Source organism: Eurytemora carolleeae, unplaced genomic scaffold (assembly GCF_000591075.1).
Source record: "Eurytemora carolleeae unplaced genomic scaffold, Eaff_2.0 scaffold676, whole genome shotgun sequence".
NCBI lineage: Eukaryota > Metazoa > Arthropoda > Copepoda > Calanoida > Temoridae > Eurytemora > Eurytemora carolleeae.
Window position 1 is genome coordinate 136,980 of NW_019396918.1, and position 24,893 is coordinate 161,872.

Genomic DNA, 24,893 nt, shown 5'->3' on the forward strand with positions numbered 1-24,893 from the left:
ATAAAAACCATCCTGCATTCAAAATGTCAAATACGGTTTTCAATCCTTTATCTATCTAATCATGAACGATTGAAAATTTTTACTTTAATCTAAAAACATATGCGCATTCAAAGAAAATAAAATTTAAAAAAATCATTATATAATTTACATTTAGAACATAAAAAGGCGGCATTGTTAATCGTTGATGACATTCTTTAAATTACGGTTAATTAAAGGGACTGTAAGCGTAATTTCAAGTGACCTTCCATCCAAATGGCAATGCCCCATGTCATAACGCGCGATACCCTAAAAGGCTTTGTCTGATCAAGTATATTCGAATTAGATCAATACTTATAATTTTGTAAACTGATTATTTTCAATCTGGAAATCTATGATGGTACGATTGTTCTACAGATCTTCTATTTTATGTTATTAACTGTAAGATATTTTATTTGATTTTATTTGGAATAAACATATATTACGCAATGTTATCTATAAATTGTAATCTTTTAATTCATATAATTAAATAATCATAATATTTTAGTTAAATAAAAATACTTAAATATCAACTCTGTCCGTCCACAATGTTAGATTTTAAAAAAGACATTGCTAAAACAGTAGTAAAATTTGTTTCTAAACACCTTGTTTGTTCCAGGATGAACTGGTTCTGTAGAGTGTTTATCTGGTTTAGTCCATAATGAACTGGTTCTGTAGAGTGTTTAACTGGTTTATTCCATAATGAACTGGTTCTGTAGAGTGTTTATCTGGTTTATTCCATAATGAACTGGTTCTGTAGAGTGTTTATCTGGTTTAATCCATAATGAACTGGTTCTGTAGAGTGTTTAACTGGTTTATTCCATGATGAACTGGTTCTGTAGAGTGTTTAACTGGTTTATTCCATGATGAACTGGTTCTGTAGAGTGTTTAACTGGTTTATTCCATAATGAACTGGTTCTGTAGAGTGTTTATCTGGTTTATTCCATAAAGAACTGGTTCCGTAGAGTGTTTAACTGGTTTATTCCATAATGAACTGGTTCAGTCGAGAGTTCAACTGGTTTATTCCATAATGAACTGGTTCTGTAGAGTGTTCAACTGGTTTATTCCAGAATGAACTGGTGTTTAACTGTGCAGATATCCTAAGTTCTCTTTGCCTCTTCCTCCATCATGACGATCAATCATATCTATGAATAGTAAAATAAACAGGGTTACCCACAAATGATGAGACTTTATTCTTTATATTCACGGTTCGTGAGGCCACAAACTTGTATTTTCATGACCAAATAATTTAATATGCTATTAAACGTCAATAAGCAAGGCAGATGTAACCAAAGAAAATCTAACGTTAAAGATTAAAGAAAAAGAATTCATAATTTTACAATCTACAAAAAGCAAAATGTTGTAATTTGATTAATACAGGTTATTATGGCCCACTACGTTTTTTTAACAATTTTTCCTCTACCCCCCCCCCCCAGAAATAGATTCATTTGAGATTTTAATTTTACCTAGTGCACCTCTGGCAATGTTATTCATCAAAATGCCTGAACAAAAGTAGTCTTATAATCATTAATTTAGGTTTCTTTCATTTTTAGCACCAGTAAAAATGAAATTTATATTATCTGTTTATTATTAGCGGGGAAACAATATGTTTTATCAGTAAAAAAAAAAAAATTAAAATATCAAATATTTCATGAAAAAGCTCAGATATTTCAAACCTGCAAACTTATGAAACGTATTTATCCTAATACAGCTTAAAATACAGTACAGTACAGTACAGTACAGTACAGTGCAGTACTGTACAGTACAGTACAGTACAGTACAGTACAGTAAAGCACAGTACAGTAAATACAGTACAGTAAAGTACAGTTCAGTACAGTACAGTACAGCTTTCTTATCCTTGCAAGCTGTGGCTATCGATCCAAATTTGATTTATCAAACATAAATTCTTCGCTTTTTCTTCTGAATACTTTTTTTTGTTGGCATGCGCTTTTTAAATGAAATGGTAAGAAAAACAGCTCCGTAAGTTTAAAGATTATTGAATTATTATTTAAAGATCAAATAGAATATATCTCTCTCTGGATAGTCCAGAGTGGTTCACCAGTATACAACAATCAAAGAAAACATAAACAAACAAATTCATAACTCTAGCAGACGAAATATTTACAGATTTATACGTCTTTTTTGGTAGACATCAACATAATAAATCAAAAAGACGATCTCAAAATCTTTTTTCAATTCCCTTGTTTTTGGGACACCCTGTACATAATGCTCGACCTGTAGTTGGTAGAAGAATATGAGGATCATTACTAGAAGAAATATTTTTATCCAAGGAGATTCCATCAAAACCTTGAAAAATGTTAAATGATTAGATATACAGGGCAATTACCCACAATGAGACTTCAATGACGCCCTAGAACTCTTTAATTCTGAAGATCTAAAGGTCGGTTTTAGTCTTCAGTTTGAATAGTCTTTTAAAGGGGTATTAAATGTTTTGTCAAAGAAGTTTAAAGCTATATGGAATTATGGATGTAAGAAAAAATGCGGATAAAATTCCGAACAGTTCTCTTTAAAGTCTCATCCATTGGGGGAACCCTATACTTGGAAAATAACCATTACATCAGAAAAATATTATATTAAAATTTTATAGCATTAATTAATTTTGTTTTAATTAATCATTTTAAATTTCCGAAAATTAAAGATTTTTAAAATAGGCAATAATATAAATACAATGTATAATCTTATTTTATATGAATGTTAATCCTCGGATTTTTATCATAATGAACTCTATTTATTTATTTATTTGTAATTCATTGCAGTCTACGCACAACTTCTTTGGGCTTCTTCCTCAGGGTTATTGTGAACAAAAAGCCTTTAAATTTTGGAAAGACGACATCTAGTGTTCTATCGTATTGTTATTAATCTATGTTTAAGATTAATTTTTCGAAATTGTTTTCTTGAAACCAAACTTTTATTTTGTATTTTGGTAGTTAAAGAAAAAACTGTTTACCAAGTGTTGTATTTAAGTAAGCCATATGATCTGGAGTATAGTTCTCTCCAACTCCTGCTTTAGGCTTGTATTGAAACTCTACCCAGGCCTACAGTACAAAAAGGTATTAAAGGGACTTTAGACGTAATTTCAAGTGACCCGCTTCTACAGGGTTACATACACGATTCACAACGGTAACCTTTAGCCCTATATCCACCATTGATTTTAGAGAGAAAGATATTATTGTCAGTTTTTGTGTCTTGGAAATATATAATTTCTTTAGGATTCCTTTTTGTTTATCTTACTCTAGAAATCAACGAATTACTTTTATATATTGTCATCCGACAAAGGTTTAAAGTTTGATCCGACAAAGGTTAAAAGTTTAATCCAACAAAGGTTTAAAGTTTGATCCGACAAAGGTTTAAAGATTGATCCGACAAAGGTTTAAAGTTTAATCCGACAAAGGTTTAAAGTTTGATCCGACAAAGGTTCAAAGTTTAATCCGACAAAGGTTTAAAGTTTGATCCGACAAAGGTTCAAAGTTTAATCCGACAAAGGTTTAAAGCTTGATCCGATAAAGGTTTAAAGTTTGATCCGACAAAGGTTTAAAGTTTGATCCGACAAAGATTTAAAGTTTGATCCGACAAAGGTTTAAAGCTTGATCCGACTAAGGTTTAAAGTTTAATCCGACAAAGGTTTAAAGCTTGATCCGACAAAGGTTTAAAGTTTGATCCGACAAAGATTTAAAGTTTGATCCGACAAAGGTTTAAAGCTTGATCCAACTAAGGTTTAAAGTTTAATCCGATAAAGGTTTAAAGTTTAATCCGACAAAGGTTTAAAGTTTGATCCGACAAAGGTTCAAAGTTTAATCCGACAAAGGTTTAAAGCTTGATCCGACAAAGGTTCAAAGTTTAATCCGACAAAGGTTTAAAGCTTGATCCGATAAAGGTTTTGATCCGACAAAGGTTTAAAGTTTGATCCGACAAAGATTTAAAGCTTGATCCGACTAAGGTTTAAAGCTTGATCCGACAAAGGTTTAATGTTTAATCCGACGAAGGTTTAAAGTTTGATCCGACAAAGGTTTAAAGTTTAATCCGACGAAGGTTTAAAGCTTTTTCCGACAAAGGTTTAAAGCTTGATCCGATAAAGCTTTAAAGTTTAATCCGACAAAGGTTTAAAGTTTAATCCGACAAAGTTCTGAAACCATTCAGAATCGGACAAGTATTAATTAAAGATGCACAAAAGAAAGAAAATGTTTGTACTTCAGATTTAATCAGGATTTTCTTTGGTTCATCATAACGAAAAGATTTCTTGAAACAGTTTTATGTTTATTGAATCCCCCTGTACCTCTGCTGGATAGGCGGATTCTCCGTGTTTAAGATAATCAACCCCTCGTAGCTCCATATCAACTGTGATCCGTAGAAGCCCAAAATACGAGGTTAATCCAAAAATAATAACGCTCCAAAAACAGGACCTATAAATAAAACATTTAAATAAAATGGATGACATCATTTTATCATTGCTATTAATGATAATTGTCCTCGGTAATTTTTAAGAATCTTTAAAGTTTAAAAAATTTAAACAATGATTGAAGAAGGAAAATATGATGAAACCAATAAAATTGATTGTCTTTAAAATTTTTAATTATTTTTGCAAAACTTTTATTTTTGTTTGATCAAAAAAATGTCAAATATATTATTATTTATTCTAATAATTCATATTGTTGGAAGTTGAAAAAAGGAAAGGTGTTTGCATATACGAACATGATTCATGCATGGATAAGATCCATCAAATTGACTCTATTTACCAAACTATAATACAGAAGCACCCTAGAGCATTATATCCCAGCACTGTCCAAGGGTATGCTAAGTGTCCATCGAAAAATATTCCTCTCTTTCCTTCCTAAAAGAAAAAGCTTAATTTTGTATTCAAATTTAGAAGAAAAAGTGTGTTGTTAAAAATTCCTAATCCATAAAACATTTATCTGGGACCAGGGACCGAATATAATGAATTTGAGCTAGGTCGTTAAACTACCTACCTACTAGCGATTAAAAGTTAAAGATTCAAGAGAAATTTGGATACAAACAAACAAAGTATATATTCTTCAACATAGAGAAGATTACGGACATGAAAGAGGAGTGGATGAAAATGTTTTCTTGTAGGTTCTACACCAAAACTACCTTGCCAATTATGATACATATTTTCCCTGAAAATTGAGGGCCTTATACTGGAAAAAAAATTTATGCATACACAGAAACTACCTTTGGAGCTAGTGTTTCTCATGAAATTTGCCCTTAGTCAAAATCCAATCAACCAACGTAAATTTAAAACTGATGAGTGAGAGCGTTTTTCCAAAGTCTCTATTCATAGTGGACACCTTATATATTCACTAATTACATTGACTACATTTATTCTGTAAAAAAAACTGGATTTAATTTAATTATTGTACATATATTATATATATATACCTAATATACCTAATTTGACATATAGTGCAAGTACGCTACTGCATTAAAAAACTCGATTTTTGGGTAAAATTTATCTATGTTACTTTATTTAAGTTGATTGAGTAAGATTATTTGCGCAAAGCGCCAAAATTTTTCTAAACATTTTTTCTTTTGATCCCCCCTTATACACGCCACTGCATGGGAATTGGGAATCAATTTACGATCTTAACATTGATCAATTATATTTGATTTTAATATGTCTATCAATAATAATGTATATGTACATTCTTTCTTCCACTTCGTATATCCGCTATCGCAAACGATTTACAAGTTGATGTTGAATTCCATATATATTGGGACATAATCGATTTAAATTAACGTGAATGTCGTATTCAAAAATATAAATATGTCTTACATCTAGAGTTGCATACATGAAGAATGGAACAGCAAGTAGTCCTAGAACACCTCCTGTACCATGGACAGCTACTGAGTCAAGCGGATCATCAAGCTTAACATGGAAAATTATCAAAATTTGATTTATGCAAAAAAGTATTAAAAATTTAAACATAAAAAGTGTTTAATTGATTTTCAAACACACTAATGTTCTTCTTTAAGTTACTGAATGATAATCTTAATAATGTAATTGTTAAGTACCGAAAGGAAAGTAAAATGAGATAAAAAATAATCGAAACAAAAATTATGTTATGTAATTTTGTCAAAAAATGGCGAAGCACATCCTTAATAACTTAATTTAAAAAAATTTAAACGTAAAAAAATAGGTAGGGGGAGAGGGGGGGAATGTTTTGTGTAAATTTTACATTGCTAGAAACTGATGAAATGTAAATAAACAACTATTGGTAAATAATAAAACCTTGCACGGGAAAATACCTACAGTTATTACAATCTTTTTAAAAATAAAACTAGCTTCCAGCGAGTGGGGGAATGCAGGCGGTCATAAGCCATAACATGTTCCTCTTCCATGCCACATATTAGCTTTTTTTGTCATCTGGCAGTCATAAGACACAACCGTACGTTCTTCCATGCCAAAACATTTGACCTTTCCGGCAATTATTACGTTTTTAAATGATAAATTTAGTGCATTGACATTGCAATTTTCAAAAATCTAGCCGCATTACGCGATAGATCATATCTTTAAGAAGTTTTAGAAGTTCATAAAAGATCAATGAATTGTGTGTTTAGTTTATAATCTGCTTTACATTTTACAAAGAAGATTTTACATCATTATACGCATCGTGGGCACCGAATTAATTGTTTGGGGAGTCTAAAGAATAAGAAGAAAAGGTGAGAAAAATCACAATATTAACTGGCATCATTTGAGCGCTACAGATTCACAGAAAAAAATTGTTCATTGTTCATGTTTTAAAAAATAACCTATTTTAGAGAACGATTGAATTTATTTTTTGGGATAAAAGGTTTAGCAGTTTACATTAAAATGAATAATTATTATTTCAATATAAAACTGAAATATAAATATCTTTCTTTATATATATTTTTTGCATGATGTGGCTGGTTTTTAACAATCGAAATTTCAATGGACTACATTTAACCAATTGAAAACCTAATTTTTGCCGGAAGGGACAAATGTTGTGGCATGGAATACTGTACGGTTGTGTTGTGGCTTATAGCTGCCAGAAGAAAAAAAAGCTAATTTGTGACATGGAAGGGGAAAATGGCCGCCTGCCTTTCTCCACTCTTCTAGCAGTCATATTACGCCGAATATTACAAAAACTACCCCGCCCACTCTTAATTTATCACATTGAACAAAAAATTGCATTTAAAGGGACTGTAAGCGTAATTTCAAGTTACCTTTCATGCAAAGATGGCAATGCCCAATTTTCAAGGATGCCATTGAAACCTATATCTGTCAATATACTGGAAAATATTGTATTTTTTCCAGGTTTAAAAGAGTACAGTTCTTAAAATTCCTTTTTGTTTTCTTGGAGTAGAAATGCGCAAGTTATTTGCTTTTGCAGAGAACCCGCAATTGAAAATATTATAAAAATTAATATCTAATTCCTACTTTATCCGCCAAAGCTTTTATGTTTTATGAGTACCGATGTGAATCGGGCATTGTCTACTTTGCATGGAGGGTTACTTGAAATTACACTAACAGTCCCTTTAAAGAATTCCCTTTTCTGAAAATTAATGCATTAATGATTACCCCGGGGTTACCTGTAATTTAAACATAAGCTGCCTAACAGCCAGGAATATTATACCCGCCATTGTTCCAATAACAAGAGCAGCCCATGGTTCATAAACGTTAGCTCCGCCACAAATAGAAACCATTCCTAGACAATTAACGACGACTTTATGTTGCGTTTTTACTTTCTTGCAGGTTGGCAACATTTTTGTTTTCCGGGTTAGATATGCTTTACAACCGTAATTTAGACTTTTAGGCTAGGTTACATCCCCTTAACGAAAGACCCATTGTTTTAAGTTAACAGAAAATTCAGTTATTGAACAATTCAGTTATCGAACAATTCAGTTATCGAACGGAAAAATTATCAATTTTCAAATCGTGAACGACTGAAGAACCGTTCAGGATAAAAAATGAAAGGAATATTGCAAATAACAAACGTATGCTTTCAAAAAAGGAAATGTTCGTTAGTTTTTATTATTTGAGGTGCATGAAAGACATAACAAATATTTTTTTTAAATGTGTAATGAAGTTCTAAAAATGTTCAGGGGGTATAATTTTAACTTTTGCGGCATTTTTAATTGCATAAAAAAGTCAAGAGTTTGGTATTTAATTAATGGCCTCTGTTTGTTGACATTGATAGGTCTAAAAGTAAAGAAAACACAAAGGTTAGAAACTTTTGAATTTTTTAAATTTATTTCTTCGGTTTAGAAAACTTATAAATCTAAATCTTTAACCTGCGAGGGAACCGTTTAGTGTCACCAAAAAGCTCCAATGATGATGAAAAACAAATCTAAGAAAATAAAGTCTTTTATTTTAAAAGCCACCATACAATCTTAGATACAGTGTTGAAAAAAAAAGTTTTATCTTTTTCTTGAGTTATTCAAAAAGAATTTTTCTATCTACACATACCCCTCACTAACTTTAGACTCAAAATATATTCGAATTTGATGTGTCAAAATGTATAATCTATATATATAAAGTTGTAATCTCTGTGTGTCTGTTTGTTTGTTTGCCCGATCATAACTTAAAAACCCCTTGCCCGATTTGCCTCATATTTTGATTTTGATTGAGACACTTGGTAGAACCATGGGAATGTTTTTCAGCTTGGTTTGCAAATTATTGAGTAGGTTGACTTAAAGGGACAGACCGGCTATGTGAGATAGTTGAACTGAGTATGCAGTGTTGTGGAAAGCTTCTATACAGGGTGTCCCAAAAAACATGGGAATTCAGTGACGAATTCGATATCGTCTTTTCAAATAATTCTTTGATTTAGTATAGTGATACCTACTGAGAAAGCTGTAATCTGTAAGAGTTTCGTCTGCTATGTTTACATTTTGTTTGTTTATGTTTTGACTGCAACCGGTTGTACTTAGTAAAACAAGAAAATTACAGTATACAAACAAAGTAAACTTGTCCGTCTTCACTGTTCATCTTGCGGAGACATTATACACACATCTTTACAGTCTTTTACCCTTTTCATTAAATAAACTCTAGCAGACATAATAATATTATGGCTTTTGAAATTAGGTATTACAATGCTAATTCATAACAAAGACGATATCGAATTCGTCACTGAATTCCCATGTTTTTTGGGACACCCTGTAGGATTCATTTGAGACATCAAATATCGACAACATAAAATGTAAAAAAAAAATTTTACATTAAACTAATTAGTTGTTTAGGAGCAGGTTGAGAAAATGGAAATTAATCTTATCATCGAAAATAAGTAATCTTGTTCAGTTAGTTCCTATTTTCTCATTATTCTGGTTTCTCATTATACACAAAGATTTTCTGGAATTATTATTGAAAAGACGACATTTGAAGAATTTGAAGAAACCTGCGAATAAATTCAAAGAAAATAAGAAGTTCAATATAATGATGAAAACGACATAATTGATTTTAGCACTGATTTATTGACAAATTTCTTTTGAGAAATATGTTCCTAACCATTTAATTATAATTTTTACTTTTTTTTGTCGTTGTTATTTAATAATTTAAAAAAACGATTCTGAAAACGTATCCACCCCCAAAATACGAGTTTTTAACGTCAAATTTGCGCTCAAACTCGGACTTACAGATCTTTAAAATGTTTTATAATGTCTTAAATGAATCATAAAGAAGCTTTCCACAACACTGCATACTCAGTTCAACTACCTTACATAGCCAGTCTGTCCCTTTAAAGGTTTAGTTTTTAAGACAAAACTATGTTCCCAAGTTAGTATATAATATTTGCTTAACTTTTTTCTTAGGATTTACCCCATATGCATAATTGGATGTCGAAACATATTTGGATTTAAATTTTTTTAATTAGAGTACACGACCTTTAATTAGAGTACACGACCTTTAATTAGAGTACACGACCTTTAATTAGAGTACACGACCTTTAATTAGAGTACACGACCTTTAATTAGAGTCCACGACCTTTTTAAAATTATACATAAAATCAGTAGAGTAACTAAGGTATCATTTTCATCCCTTTTTACATTAGTGATTTTTTAAGCTTTCATGAGACGTATATTTGAAAACTGTATTCTCTTAAAGTTAGATTTTATTACACTATGCAAAATATTAACTTTGGAAAAAGATTAACGATTTTTCAGATCGTTTATGCTTCGCTTAGGCTTACATTTTCTACGGTGTCCTAATTTGATGAATTTAAGTCGCGTCCTAAATCCCCCAAAACCGGTTTCAATTGAACACCAGCTTAAATCGTGAAAAATTTTATACAGTTTTAAGCGGACCCAGCCATATCTGAGCCGCGGCTTAAATTTAAATTCTTTAAATTCGGCCTAGGATGAAAAAATGATGACTTAAGCAAGAATGTTCTGACGTCCCCTGAAAGCAAAAAACCTGGAAGATTTAAAAATGGAAGAAACGAAGTTCACCTTTAAAGGTTTAAGTATCAAAATCAGGTTTTTCTGTACTATATGAATAGTATAAGGATTAGGGTTACTATAGAGTATAGAGTAGTATATGTAATATATATACTTTGCTTGTCTGTTTGTTTGTATGTTTGTTTCCAATAAACGTAAAAACGGCTAATCGATCGGGCCGAAATTTTGTGTGAACCTCGCATGACCCTAGGAAAGGTTTATGAAAGCTTAGAATTACAAAAAGTTGTATCCAAAAGCTTTTGAATTTTTGTGAAATCTTTAAAATTTGCGAAAAATATTTGAAAATCCACGAGCTTTTTTTGTTACTGTTTTATACTGTACAAAGAGAAGATGCTCACAGATAGAGCCACAATTAAAAGTTGAAATAGAAGATGGGCCCGAAGCGTCCTAAAAAGCCTATAAATACCTATAAATAAGAAGAACACTGATACCCCCTGAGCTTGCTCCTAGAACAGTGTTTACAATTGCAAGCGCCACTAAACAGATTTCATTTCAATAAAGTCAAAAACACAAATTCAAAATGATTTTTATGTGAAAATGCGGAAATGTGAAAGCAAATTAATTAGAATTTAAATTTTCTAATCGTCCATGCACTCTTTATATTGTCATTAAAATCAAAAAAAAATTAACAAGTATTAATTTTGCTGATTTTTTCAAAATAAAATGTAACAATGTTTGAAATGAAATAAATGTAGTCCTGTAGCCCCGTCTCCTTCTTGGGATATTGATGCCTAAAAAAAGAAAAAATTAAGATATGAAACGTTTTTCAAAGCATAATTCAAGTTGTTTATTTTTCACAAATACCTCTTTAAAAAATAATAGTCAAACCCATGACACAGTAGAATGGGAAGATGACATTTAAGTAAACCTTAACTGAAAACTTTAGGATGGTGGATATCGAGATTAATGCTTGATCCTCTCTTTAGGATGGTGGATATCGAGATTAATGCTTGATCCTCTCTTTAGGATGGTGGATATCGAGATTAATGCTTGATCCTCTCTTTTTCTTAATATCGAGACTAACCTAATCTTGTACTTGTTTTGTATCCTAAAAAGTGTATAACATTCAACCAATCAGAGTCGCGTATATGAACCCTAAAAATTTGAAATTTTGTGCGCCATTTAAGATTAATATACAGAAACGGGAGGAACTTTCTAATTTTAAAAACCGGTTTTTGATTTTTCTCCTCTATATCCAAGAAAGGACGATTTAAAAAGAAAATCGAAAGTGTTTCCATTGGATACTCATATTAAGTAATCGGAAATAGGGATACCTCATTCTAAAGTTTTCAGCTCATATGTGTATTTGATGTTGTTTGATGATCGATTTTATCAAATAATATGAGCTTGATACATACCGCACAATTGTCCTTTCATGTCCATTTGTATATTTGCTTGAGCAAGTCGTCTTCTTATTCCACAGTTTTAAAGGTACTACTGTAAACTTGTTTTGCTTACAGGGTTTCCTGAGCTGAAAACTTTAGAATAGTGGATATCATGATTAATGCTTGATCCACTCTTTTTCTTAATCTAGAGATTAAATAATGCTTGTTCTCCTCTTTTTCGTAATCTCAAGATTAACTAACCAATCGGGATTAAGAATATCGCATTCTAAAGTTTTCAGCTCTGCAAACGAAGACTTTTGGCGAAATTATGCGAATATTTCTTATTACACTAACAAAATGTAAAAAACTGAGAAATTTTCGGCGAAATTTTTTTTACAAATCCATTACATTTTTGGCAGATAGTCCAATAAATCCCAGAATAAGGATGAATCCTCCAAGTGCAGAGAGAGGTACAGAGTGTCCCAACATTTCCAGAACCTGGCCTAGATACATATATTCATATTTATGTCAGTGTCTCATTTGTGTGTGGAAAACGTCAAAATATTGAACATTGAAATATTAGAAATATGTGATTGTTAACTTTTGATTGTTTACTGTAGGTAACTAAATTAAAAAAGGTTCCAATATCTATATTTATATCTTTGTCATGTTTTAAGGATTAAGAAATACTTATTTTCAATTGAAAAGAAATATTTGTATCGTGATTAGTGACATTATTTTTTCTTTGCAATTTTGATTGAAAGATTTGAAAAACGAATATCTTTATCTTTACAGAAAATGTTCACTTGTAAAACACAGATTTGTAGGTGGGGAAGGGGGGGGGGTATTGACTTTTTATTAAATAACCTTGTTTATTAAACCGGCCACGTCGTCTTCCAATAAATGCGCAGGCAACCAAAGAACAAGATGAACCAACCAAATGGACTACGCCAGATCCACCAAAATCTGATAAAAAGGAATAAAGTAATATTGATAATAATAATCAAAAATTATTAACTTTTATCCAGTAGAAATCTAGGCCCAGCTATCTTCAAAATAACCGCTATAGGACAAAAAATATCATAAGAGATGTTGTAGATACGGGGTTAGCTATAAAGGATGAGACTGTAAAGACGACTTTAAATTAAATTTTCTGCGTTGAATATGTTCTTTCTTATTTAATGATTTAGCAAAGAAAGCAAGAAGATCATACTTGTTTACAGTAAGAAATTTTATTGACCCCCCACTTGTGAAGTGGTATTTCTGATTTACAACAATACCATTGAACATTTTATCCGAGAAAAAGATATTAGGAAGATATACCACCCTCCCCTTCCTGCTCTAAGTATAGGATAAAAACACCGGTGTGTTTGATAGCATTGTTGTTTCACTATCAATACAAGTGTTGAATTTTACATTCTCCTTCAGTCATTTTTTATGGATGAAGGGTCACTTGAAATTTCAATGGCAATCTCTTTAAAAGATTAACACTTGTTAAGAATTTGTGACAAAATTTGTTTACCTAAGAATCCAGCTTCATTCAGCCAGCCTTGGCCATTGCCCTGAAAAAAAATAATTAAATCTTAAATATGTCAGCACTCAACACATACAAGTGTGATACTGAAAAAAAACTAGAGATGCAGAAATTAAAAATTTTAAATTATCTAAAATTCCAGGGACTTTTGACGTAATTTCAAATGTATCATGTGCAATTCACAATGGTACTCTTTAAACCTTAATCTATGCAACAATGAGGAAGCTATCATAATTTTTCTTTTTGGAAATCTACTAATTACTGACAAACACTTTAAAGACCATTGGCAATTCCCTTTTGTTGAGAAATCACAATTGTAAATTAATGGGATACGAATGTTTAAAGGGTACCGTTGTGAATCGGGCATGTCCCTCTATTTAAAGGAGTGGTCACTTCAAATTACGCCATCTGTCCCTTTAAATGAAACCAATATTTGACGATAATAAAAGCTTACATTGTAGTCCCCATAGTCCCAGGCCCAGTGGGATACAATGGGATACACAAACCCAGTGATGACAGTACTGTAGATAAAGTAGGCGCCGATTTGACAACGTTCTGCTATAGCGCCAGCAACTAACAAACCATTTCTTCATATTTATATATTGTTAGCTGTTAATTGTAATCTTACGAAGGCAGTACAGCTTATATAAACTATTTAAAGGTCCATAGCATCTAGCAGAGCACTGCACTGGTGTGAATGTGCAAGCTCTCATCTGACTGGGGTTTCGACTTTCGATGAGTAATGTCCGAATTTAATGAATTAAAGCCGCGGCTCAAATTCTTTAAATTCGGCCTTTATAGGTTACCTAACGATTTATCACATGAGATTGAATAAATGTCGTCTTCCTATTTCAGAGTTTTATTTGTCCCACTATATATCCAGGCCCCCCCCCCCTCACCTAGGTGTGTCATACATGTTCAATGTCCTTCATAAGCCCCAAGAATTTTTTATTCGTAAAATAAGTACAGTTGCGAAAAGTTGCACAAATACAAAACATTTCTTCATTAGGTAGGTTTTAAATGTTTAAAATATGGTTGCCTATAGTGGAAGATGTTGCTGCAAATCCAAACTGAAAAAGTTAAACTTGTTTTATTTTTTTTTTACATGCAAAAGAATAGGCAAAAAAGGGTAGAGAAACCATAAAAATGCTATATTATATTTGGCTTTTTAGTAGTTTGACTTTTTTCTTGTTTTACCTGGAAAAACCACTTTGGATACTTATTATAGTCAAGATGATAATTCAAAAATTCCGACGCTCCGCAGAAACCGTTTCCACCTGAAAAAGCAAAGATGTCGACAACGCTTTTTTAGGAGGCTAGTGTAATTTTTGCTATCGCCATTTTTACTATGTTCACCTAGCTAGGAGCTAGCTGGGAGTCCTGGCCCCTGGGAAACGTCATTTTTGTGATACAATATTTTTTTATTTGAAAAACATCCCCCAATACCCGTCAGATTATTTTTGGTTAGGTTGGGCTACATGCTACAATTGAGGACTGAGCACTGTGAATAGGACAGGCCGGCAGGGGCCAAGCGCTGTGGCTATGAGAACCTAGGGAATTATTTCACATAGGAAAAGAGTAACATATCAAAAATGACGTGCAGTAAAAATTGCAACTAGCAAAATTGGATATAGAAAAATTGGCACGAGCAAAAATGACGGTAGAAAAGATTAAAAAATGTCGTGGCACCATCCAAAAAAAGTTTTATATTACTTTTTATATTTTTTACCTGATCCATAGGCTAATCCCCAGCCAAAAGCCCAATAGGAGATTCCTGGAGATATCCAACTTAATATCAATAATCTCAAATCTCAATAATCTTAAATCTCAATCATTCTAAATCTCAATAATCTTATATCTCAATAATCTTAAATCTCAATTCTTAAATCTCAATAATCTAAAATCTCAAATTATTCTACAATCTACTGGCATGTATAGGTAGGGTTGTTAATAGTTAATAGTTAATAGTTAATAGTAAAACGATCGTTTTTTGTTTCGTTTTTCAATTGTTTTTGAATTCGATCGTTTCGTTTTCGGAAGAAAACGATCGTTTTTAAAAGCGACCCACTCATTTTGAACTTTTAGAAAACGAAACGATCGTTTTTATAAAAACTATTTGCGACTGTTTTTATAAAACTATTTGCGACTGTTTTTCATACATTATTTTTTAAAAAACGATCGCTTGTGAAAAAACTATCGTTTTTGAAAAACTATCGTTTTTGGACAAACATTATTGACAATTATATTAACAATCGTTAACGAAGGGTCGTCGTCAACGATCGTTAACGTTTAAAGCAGATTCTGTTGCAAAGAAGACATTTAAATAAATCTGTGAGCAAAGGAATTGAGTCTTTGCCATTAACTTAAATTTTCTAATCCATAAATCTTTGCAACTTGATAGTTTAAACCTTTGATATTTCAAACTTACATTATCTTAACATTGGGCCTCCAAGATTTAAGGATTAGAAAATCAGAGTGTGTAACTAAGATTCAATTCCGTTATACCAAATGAAAAATTCAAGATAATAATGATAAAAATTATCAGTTCTAATATTACTTTCATCGATAGTTTCTTAATTTTGCTAAATGTTTCGTAAAAAAATTGCTTCTCCGGACTATTCCTTCTGGTTTAAAAAAGGTTAAAGACTGTTTTAAAAAGGTTAAAGACTAGGGTAATAAAAGAAATTCCACGATTTTTGGTTTTCGCGAACCAGATCATAATTTTTTTTGGCAAATAACTTATTTTTCTAATCGAATCCTAATCAAATTTGATTTGTCCGGTTATATCCGGTTTTAGCAAGGCGTTGGAATCACAGCGACTCCTTCCATTTTCTGTCAAATCTGGTGTAAACCTGTAGAATTAGTTTGTTCTCATTAAACTAATTGTTTTGTTTTATTTTGTATAATTTATCATGAGGAAACCAGTCTTGGCTAATCCGTGGGGAGACATTAGTCAAAATATTTAATGGAATTGAATCATTAGGAATTATCTGTTAATAATAGGTTTAAGGAGGGAGGGGGGGAGGTTATTACTGTTAAACAGTATGTCCTTAAAAACCAGATGAGTCAAAGATTGATAATCCTACGCTTTTTTGTATAAAATATAGCCCCCGATGCATATAAATAGTTTATGTAATAGATGTATATAATTATGAATTATATATCATAAATATCAAATCAGGATTTTCTTATTTGCTTAAATATCCGTGGATACTGCGCAAAACTTTTGACTTTTAGCAAATTTATAAAAAGAAATTAAATATTAAGTTGAATTTCCTCCGATGAAAGCATCCAGCAGGTTTTTGATCAGAATATTTACGGTGTTCTTGGATCTAAAAAAGATATAATTTAATATTATTTTTTTAAAGATACTGAAAATATACTTTCACTTAGAAATATTGCAGTACCAAACAGTTATTGAATATATTGCAGTACCAAACAATTATTGAATATATTGCTGTACCAAACAATTATTGAATATATTGCAGTACCAAACAATTATTGAATATATTGCTGTACCAAACAATTGGTTTAAACATTTATCACGTGTGAATGGACTGTAGGAGACTTAATTTTAAGTGACCTGCCAGAGTTACATGAATGATTCACAACGACACCATTTAAACGTTTGTAACATTGAGAAAGATATCGAAAATAGAAAATAAATAAAAACGTCAGAAAAAAAACAGACAAAGGTTTAAAGGGTACCATTGCGAATGGCGCCGCTCTTTAACTTTGGGGTTACCTTAAATTACAACAAAATTCCCTGAACCTAGTTAACAACTTACCTTACAGCTCCTGCCTCTAAGAAAGCAAATCCACACTGCATAAACCAGATTATCACACCGAAGACGATCAAAAAGAAATGATCCGTACTCTTCTCAAGACTCAACAGCTGTTTAGAAAGCTCCTCAACAGTCAGAACAGGATATTCTTTACTCTTGGTCTGGTAGGGCAGTGGTCTTTGCCAGCGTTTCCAGGAGGCGTTGGACGGACGGAAAAACTGTCTGGTACTTTCACCGTTTATAATACTGGCAGAGAGGTTGAAGGGTTGAAGGTTTACCTTCACGGGTTGGTCAGGGAGATGTTTTAGGACCGGTGATAAATCAGGTTTTATAACATCATCCTTGCTTTCAATCTTCTTGAAGGGAAGGGCGCCAATGCCATTAGATTCTTTAGAACTAAAAGGATTCGATTTATTTGAAGTAGTTGGAAAAATGGTTGTTGTTGGTGTTGAAGAAATAACCCCAGGTAGAACTGATGACATGGCTCTGCTCTAAAAAAAAACAAAAAGAATTTTCATTTTACTTTGCTTTTTGAAAGTTTGAAAGAATGTAACACCCATTATTATTAAGTTTGAAAGAATGTAACTCCCAGATTAAGAATTTAAAAGAATGTAACTACGAGATTAAGTTTGAAAGAATGTAACTCCCAGATTAAGTTTGAAAGAATGTAACTACGAGATTAAGTTTGAAAGATTGTAACTCCCAGATTAAGTTTGAAAGAATGTAACTCCCAGATAAAGTTTGAAAGAATGTAACTCCCAGATTAAGTTTGAAAGAATGTAACTCCCAGATTAAGTTTGAAAGAATGTAACTCCCAGATTAAGTTTAAAAGAATGTAACTCCCAGATTAAGTTTGAAAGAATGTAACTCTAAGATTAAGTTTGAATGAATTTAACTACGATATTAAGTTTAAAAGATGATAAATCACAGATAAAAAGTTTAAAAGTAAAAACAAAATAAATTTGAAAAACAATAAATTAAGAATTAACACAAATTACACTTTATATATTTAGTTTTATAAGCTTATGATCTGTGCACTGTGAAGCTATATTATTTTAATTTTAATTAAAAAATAAACAAAAATCTAGAATTATGATTATTTTGATTAGATTATACGTCATGGGCCCCAAACCAGTTTCTTAATGATATTAATTGCTGTAATTTAAACAATGAAAGTATAATAATTAATAAACGGGTCAAACTATTGCAGCAAATCAAGTTTTAAGGAAACTTTCCGTAAACAACTTGTTGCTCAATTAAAACTTTTTTGGCATTTAAATCTTTATTATATAATTGGAAGTGGGGTACTATTTTCCCAACTTATTATTCAACTTTTTCATAAAACTGTGTATGCAGGGGACGCAACTTCCAAACCGTGTTTATGTTCTAAACTTGACACTGGGTGTCAGGTTTGGACACAAATAATAAGATCAATATAATCTATATTTGCAACATATTACAAAGCATAACAAGAACGAAAAATACCATTATCAAGAATATATGTAAATATTCAGTGATTGCCAGAAAAGTCTGAAATAAGAAGACGACTTTATTGCAGTACTTAAGTGTTACAAATAGGTTTACTAGACACATTAAATAACTTTAATTAAGTGAAATGGGTCCAATTGCGGTGTCCATGCTTCTTAGACTATATAAAGTCATAACTTAAAGGGACTCTAAAGGAAAAATTAAAAGTGGTATAGGCTGAAACTTAAACATTTTAGGAGTTGATCAAGACCCAAAAAAGTTTTATCTGATGATTCTGTCTCGAGAAATGGATATAAAACGTTGTCAAATTTCTACGAAAATTTATATTTAAAAAAATGAGTATAAAAATTGTAGTTTTAAACATATTATTTTCAGCAAATACACCATTAATCTAAACGACGATACGCTAGAGGAGCCTGAAAAACTTAGGTTTGCTCCTATTATTATTTTAATTTAATAATTTTTAACTTTTAACCGTCTGTATCTGATAGAAGTCTGATTGGTCTTGGTCAACTCCTAAAAAGTATAGATTTCAGTCTATACCCCCTTTCATTTTTCCTTTACAGTCCCTTTGAGTCTATACAAATTGTCATTCTATTTCAGAGTTTTCTGGTCATCTCTGTAAGAATGCAGACAGTTTTTTCTACTCGACATTAATTAAAAGATATAAATAGTTCAAAAAGATAATTTTGTTACTATGGCACAAACCTGACATGCCTTTCGAATAATAGAAAATCTTTAGTAAAAATATTGGAAAATTTAAAGTTGGGAATCTACTTCTTGGTAGTTTGTACTTGGAATTCTATGTAGGTGTATCACCATATAAGATGATCTCGAAATCATCACTCGATTCCCATGTTCATTGGGAAACCCTGTAACTTAAACGTGATGTCCGATGGTGATGCTTACCTGACGATTACCGGATACCTCCAGCACCTTACAATGTCGGATAAGAACTGAAGAGCAAGAGCTCTCTGGAGCCCATTAAATCAAATATAAATGAATAGTTTGACTAAACCGGATTAAAGTTGCTAATGGTTTTTTTTCAGGTTCAACATTTCCTCGGCATAATGAACTAAGCGCGCGCATTTATATAACCTTTGCTTCTATATCGATATTATTATCATTTTAATGCTAGGATTCCGATTTAAAGCCCAATTTACGTAAGGGTGTAAAACAAGAAAATTGCAGTATTCAAACAGAGTAAACTTGACCGTCTTCACTGTTCATCTTGCGGAGACATTAAAGACACATCTTAACAGCCATTTACCCTTTTCATAAAACAAACTCTAGCAGACATAATAATATTATGGCTTTTAAATTAGATATATTACAATGCTTATTCATATAAAAGACGATATCGAATTCGTCACTGAATTCCCATGTTTTTTGGGACACCCTGTACCATCCATTTTTGATGCTTTAAAAATTTCTCGTGACTGAATCCAGTCTTGTTAGACGAATATTTTTATATCCTGTTTATAAATTGAATAAAGAAAATTTTAAATTCAAGAAATAATTTCTCTGAAAATATTGTAAATTTCGTACATTAAAAAATTAAATTTATTATTATTATTAGAATTGTTTTCTTGCTACAAATACCAGAATTAGTTATTAATTAAGTTCTTCGGTTTGCTACATATTGCAGTGAGAACCACACAACGGTGGAACAGGAAGACGACATTAATGCAATGATTCAATGTTTCTGATGTTCTTACAAAATAAATGGTTTCACTATGGTAACTTATTAAATCACATATTAAATGAAATTGGTTTTTATTTACAGTTTAACCCTCGGAAGAAATTTTCAAATGTCGTATTCTTCACTCTCTGATAATGGAATATTGCAGATATTTAGTTTTTTAATTAAATGATTATATGGAGCTCTTTTATACTGTTCCCGCATATTCATGGCTAATTATTTATTTTCGTAAAACAGTATAAAACCTATTGAAAAATTGTCAAGACGACATTTGATAAATTTGTTCGATGTATGGCTCATTTAGGGGTCAACTGTATAAAAGGTGATTCTTGATTTTTTTGCGTAGCTCAGCTGCATTAAATATATGATACGGAACATTAACACGATATGGAATTTCTAATATTAAATTTGAAAATATTGCAATTTTACTTTAAGATTGCAGGGTCAATTACCTTTTTTTATAATAATCTAAATGTTATTCTTTTCTTTACATTTTCTAAGAAAACTACGCATTAATAGATACATTTTCGTATCAAGAACCCTTTTTGACAAAAACGTAGAGATTTAGAGAACTTCTGAAACTGGTGTACTGAAAAATCGTCTTCCTCAAAACAGCAAAAAAAATGAGCTTACGTCATATCTCTCATGCATCAAAGAAATATAAAAAAGTGAAAAACTACAATAAAAACCAGTGAAAATGATTATCTTGCGCAAGATATTTTTCTCTTATAAAATCCAAAAGTCAAGACCATGAATCCAAACATTTTAAATATATATTTTGTAAAAGTAATATTTCCATGAAGGATCGATTAGAGATATTTAATATTGTAAACAACTTAATCTCTCTTATGATATACTAGCTTGGGAACCTAGCTTTGCCGTGTTTGTATAAAATGCCTTCTTTTTGAGCGAAAATTTTATGTACAAATTAAAAGAAAATGGTATTGAAGGCTTTGAGAGCTAGTTTTTGTACATTTTTTGAGACTTTTCAGATTATTAAATGCCTTTTTTTCGAAATTAGAAAATGTAAATACTTTTAAACTAGAAGTTTTGGCGGTAGTGAGATTTGAAATTCCAAAATGAGAATATAAAATTCAAACTTTTATTTTCAAACTGTGGTATTGGTGGTAGTGAGATTTGAAAATCCAAAATGAGAATATAAAATTTAAACTTTTATTTTCAAACTGTGGTATTGGCGGTAGTGAGATTTCAAAATCCAAAATAAGAATATAAAATTTAAACTTTTATTTTCAAACTGTGCTATTGGCGGTAGTGAGATTTGAATATAAAATTTCAACATATATTTTTAAACTGCGGTATTGAGGGTAGTGAGATTTGAAAATCCAAAACGAGAATTTAAAATTTAAACTTTTATTTTTAAACTGTGGTATTGGCGGTAGTGAGATTTTGATTTCTATCGAAATTTTATATTTGGATTTTTGATTTTCAAATCTCACTATCACCAATACCACAGTTTGAAAAAAATTTTATATTCTCATTTTCATTTTCAAATCTCACTACCACCAATACCAGAGTTTGAAAATAAAAGTTTAAATTTCATATTCTCATTTTTGATTTTCAATATCACTTTTTTTTATGAATCTCACTACCTTAGAACTTGACACTATATACTTTAATTTTATAAAACTGGGGCATTTTATACCTACAGGGCTTTGCCAGGAAACTTAGTTTTCCCTGTAAAAATGTACGTCGATTCACTCAACTCTATAAGTTTCTAAACAAAGCAAAAACCAAATTCCCATGGTTTTAACGAGTTGGAGTCAAATCGGTCAAGGGGTTCCCTAGTTATTATCAGACATACAAACAAACAGAGATTACTACTACAGTAAAACCCTTAATAACGAATACATCGAAAGAATTTATCAAAAGTCGTCTTGACAATTTTTCAATAAGTTTTATACTATATTACGTAAATTTTAGTATTTGCGAAAATAAATAAATAGCCATGAATATGCGGGAACAGTTTTAAAGAGTTCCATATAATCATTTAATTAAAAAACTAAATATCTGCAACATTCTATTATCAGAAAGTGAAGAATACGACATTTGATGAATTTTTTCGATGTATTCGTTATGAAGGGTTTCACTGTATTTATAAAACTAGCAAATAGCTTGGGAACCCAGCTGTACCTGGAAAAAAGTTTTCTTGATAAGACCCAACCTATTTAACTAAGAACGTGTTTAAACCTAAAAGTTCTGCCTCTCTCTCTAAATCGAGGATTATTTTTAATTACTTCAAAATTCCCTTTAAATGGTGTTTAAATGGACATATTTATTGATTAATTGAATGGCAATGTTGACTGATTGTAACTAGATGATGATAAATAAATGGATAGAATGTATGAGAAATGATCAATCATAATTTGTCCTCATATAACGATATTAATAAAATCAATGATTTGTCATTTTTGGGATTCTCAATCCTCCAAGCTATATACATACAAGGAGTCATTCTAAATATGACTAAATTGGACTGTAAGCGTAATTATAAGTGAACCTCTCTGCAAAGATGATAATGCCCGATTTACAGTGGTATCCTTAAAAACTTTGTCTGATCAAGTATGAATTAGATATCCATGTTTATATTTCTTTATTCTGTTTCTTTACATTTGCGGTTTCTCTGTGTAAGTGACTTGCGCATATCTTTATATTTAAGATCTGCAATCACTCTGGGCCGTAGTAAATTTGAATTAAAATAGGACCTTCCCAGTTTGTACCGGCCTGTCAGATAACAGCGTGTACTGACCCGATTCTATGACCATGTTCTGTACAGTACGTCGCCCTAACCAGAGTAACATACGGCAGGTGTCAATTTTCTTGACAGGGTCCCGTCGGAGGGCTAACTATGACAACTCCCATGGCGCGTTCAGACTTTTTACAGTACCCGGCCTAATCTATAGGTCTATTTGACCGACCCCACTGGCTTAGTCCACCGTGGCAATGGTGAGATTATTAGAATCAACAACTTTTCGAGTTATAAAAACATTTTTGATTAGAATAAGGTTATCGTTGAAAATCGGGCATAGCCATTTTTGCATGGAGGGTCACTTGAAATTACGCGTACAGTCCTTTAATAAGACAACTTAAAGACCTTAAATATTGTGTATTCGTCGTCAATTCTAGTGACAAAATAGCGATCAACATCCCCATTTTTTATCCCGTAAATGTAGATTTTTTTGTTATTTTCCAATTTCAGTCTTTGGGAGGGGGAATCTTTTCTAGAGGAAAGAAAAGGGGGATAGGAATTATTTTCTAAGGCCGGTGAGGGGGAAATCGTGTCTCAGGGGAGGGAATAGATAGATAGATAGATAGATAAATAGATAGATAGATAGATAGATTGATTGATAGATAGATAGATAGATTCACATCGACGACGGTCTAGCTTTAAGATTTCATAGAAATGTCTGGCCTTACACTAAGCAAGACGATTGATGCCTCTCTTAAAACTACGTCGACATTCCCTTTAAAGAACCTTGGTTTCCTTTAAAGGGACAAAAAACAACCAGATTCTGTAGTTTCCTCTTAGGTTTGCTGGAGGGATGGTAGTGTAGAGAATTATACGAATTAAATTCATAAATTCAGTATAAATATCCTTCATTCAAGTTCTAGTATAATTATCATTCCTTTTTATACACACCTAACAGACAGACAACAGACAGACAACAGACAGAGTACAAACAGACAAAAGACAGACAACAGACAGAGAACAAACAGACAAACAGACAGACAACAGACAGACAACAGACAAGACAACAGACAAGAAAACAGACAGACAACAGACAGACATTAGATAGACATAAGAAAGACACCAAACAGATATCAATTAGACAACAGAAAGACTACAGAAGGACAAAAGGCAGACAACAGACAGACAACAGATAGACAATTGACAGACAACAGAGAGACAACAGACAGACAGCATATGAACAACACGCAGACAATTATTTTATGTTTATTGTATAATGTATGTTTTGTACATGGCCTGGTGCTGAATAGGATCAAACTGCGATTAACTCACATTATTAACATTATATGATCACACAATACCATCACATCTATCTATGTTACAGTTTAAAGGTACTATCGGCGTAAATTCAAGTGACTTCACATTTTAAAAATAGAAGCATGCCTGATTCACAACGGTACTCATTTAACCTTTGTCTGAGTTAAAATTGTGAAAATATCATCAATTTTCTATTTAAAAATCAAAAATTTCTAATTGTGGGTTTTCTATATAAGTGACCTGCGGTGTGGAGACAATTAGAACGTAAATAATATATTTCAACAGTTTCTAAGATTGCAAGAAAATCTGATTTATAGAATTGATCATATTAAGGTTGAAAGGGTACCGTTGTGAACCGAGACCCTCTTTAAAAGGAGGGTGACTCAAAATTTCAATGTTTCTTTTAAATACAACCTAAATATAATGCATTAAGCTGATTGATCTGTATCACGTCACCAGTATCCCAAGTGAGGAATTTCCCCAGATTCTCCAACCGTGGTGACTTTCTTTAAAGAATTTCCAAGGAATTTCTCGAGAATCATTTCCTGTAACTGATTCCTCGCAATTCTCG

General features: G+C 31.6%; 1 protein-coding gene across 2 annotated transcripts; it reads right to left on the minus strand.

The window, feature by feature from the left end:
- Nucleotides 1-423: 423 nt before the first annotated feature.
- On the minus strand, nt 424-19,595 carry LOC111710096 (putative ammonium transporter 1). 2 transcript variants are annotated; one of them, XM_023484124.1, is made up of 22 exons: nt 19,506-19,595; nt 17,112-17,599; nt 16,600-16,655; nt 15,053-15,097; nt 14,521-14,600; nt 14,363-14,393; nt 13,778-13,896; nt 13,312-13,351; nt 12,657-12,755; nt 12,198-12,292; nt 11,162-11,195; nt 10,871-10,940; nt 8,305-8,360; nt 7,603-7,718; nt 5,825-5,917; nt 4,770-4,864; nt 4,310-4,436; nt 2,984-3,071; nt 2,251-2,322; nt 1,482-1,517; nt 1,069-1,160; nt 424-986 (listed from the first exon to the last, which is right to left on the minus strand). In XM_023484124.1, the coding sequence occupies exons 2-21, from the start codon at nt 17,588-17,590 to the stop codon at nt 1,099-1,101; spliced, it is 1,893 nt and encodes a 630-aa protein (XP_023339892.1). In that variant the 5' UTR covers nt 17,591-17,599; nt 19,506-19,595; the 3' UTR covers nt 424-986; nt 1,069-1,098. The 2 variants fall into 2 exon arrangements, with proteins under 2 accessions (XP_023339892.1, XP_023339891.1); XM_023484123.1 differs by having other exon boundaries at nt 424-1,160.
- Between the last annotated feature and the right edge of the window lie 5,298 nt (nt 19,596-24,893).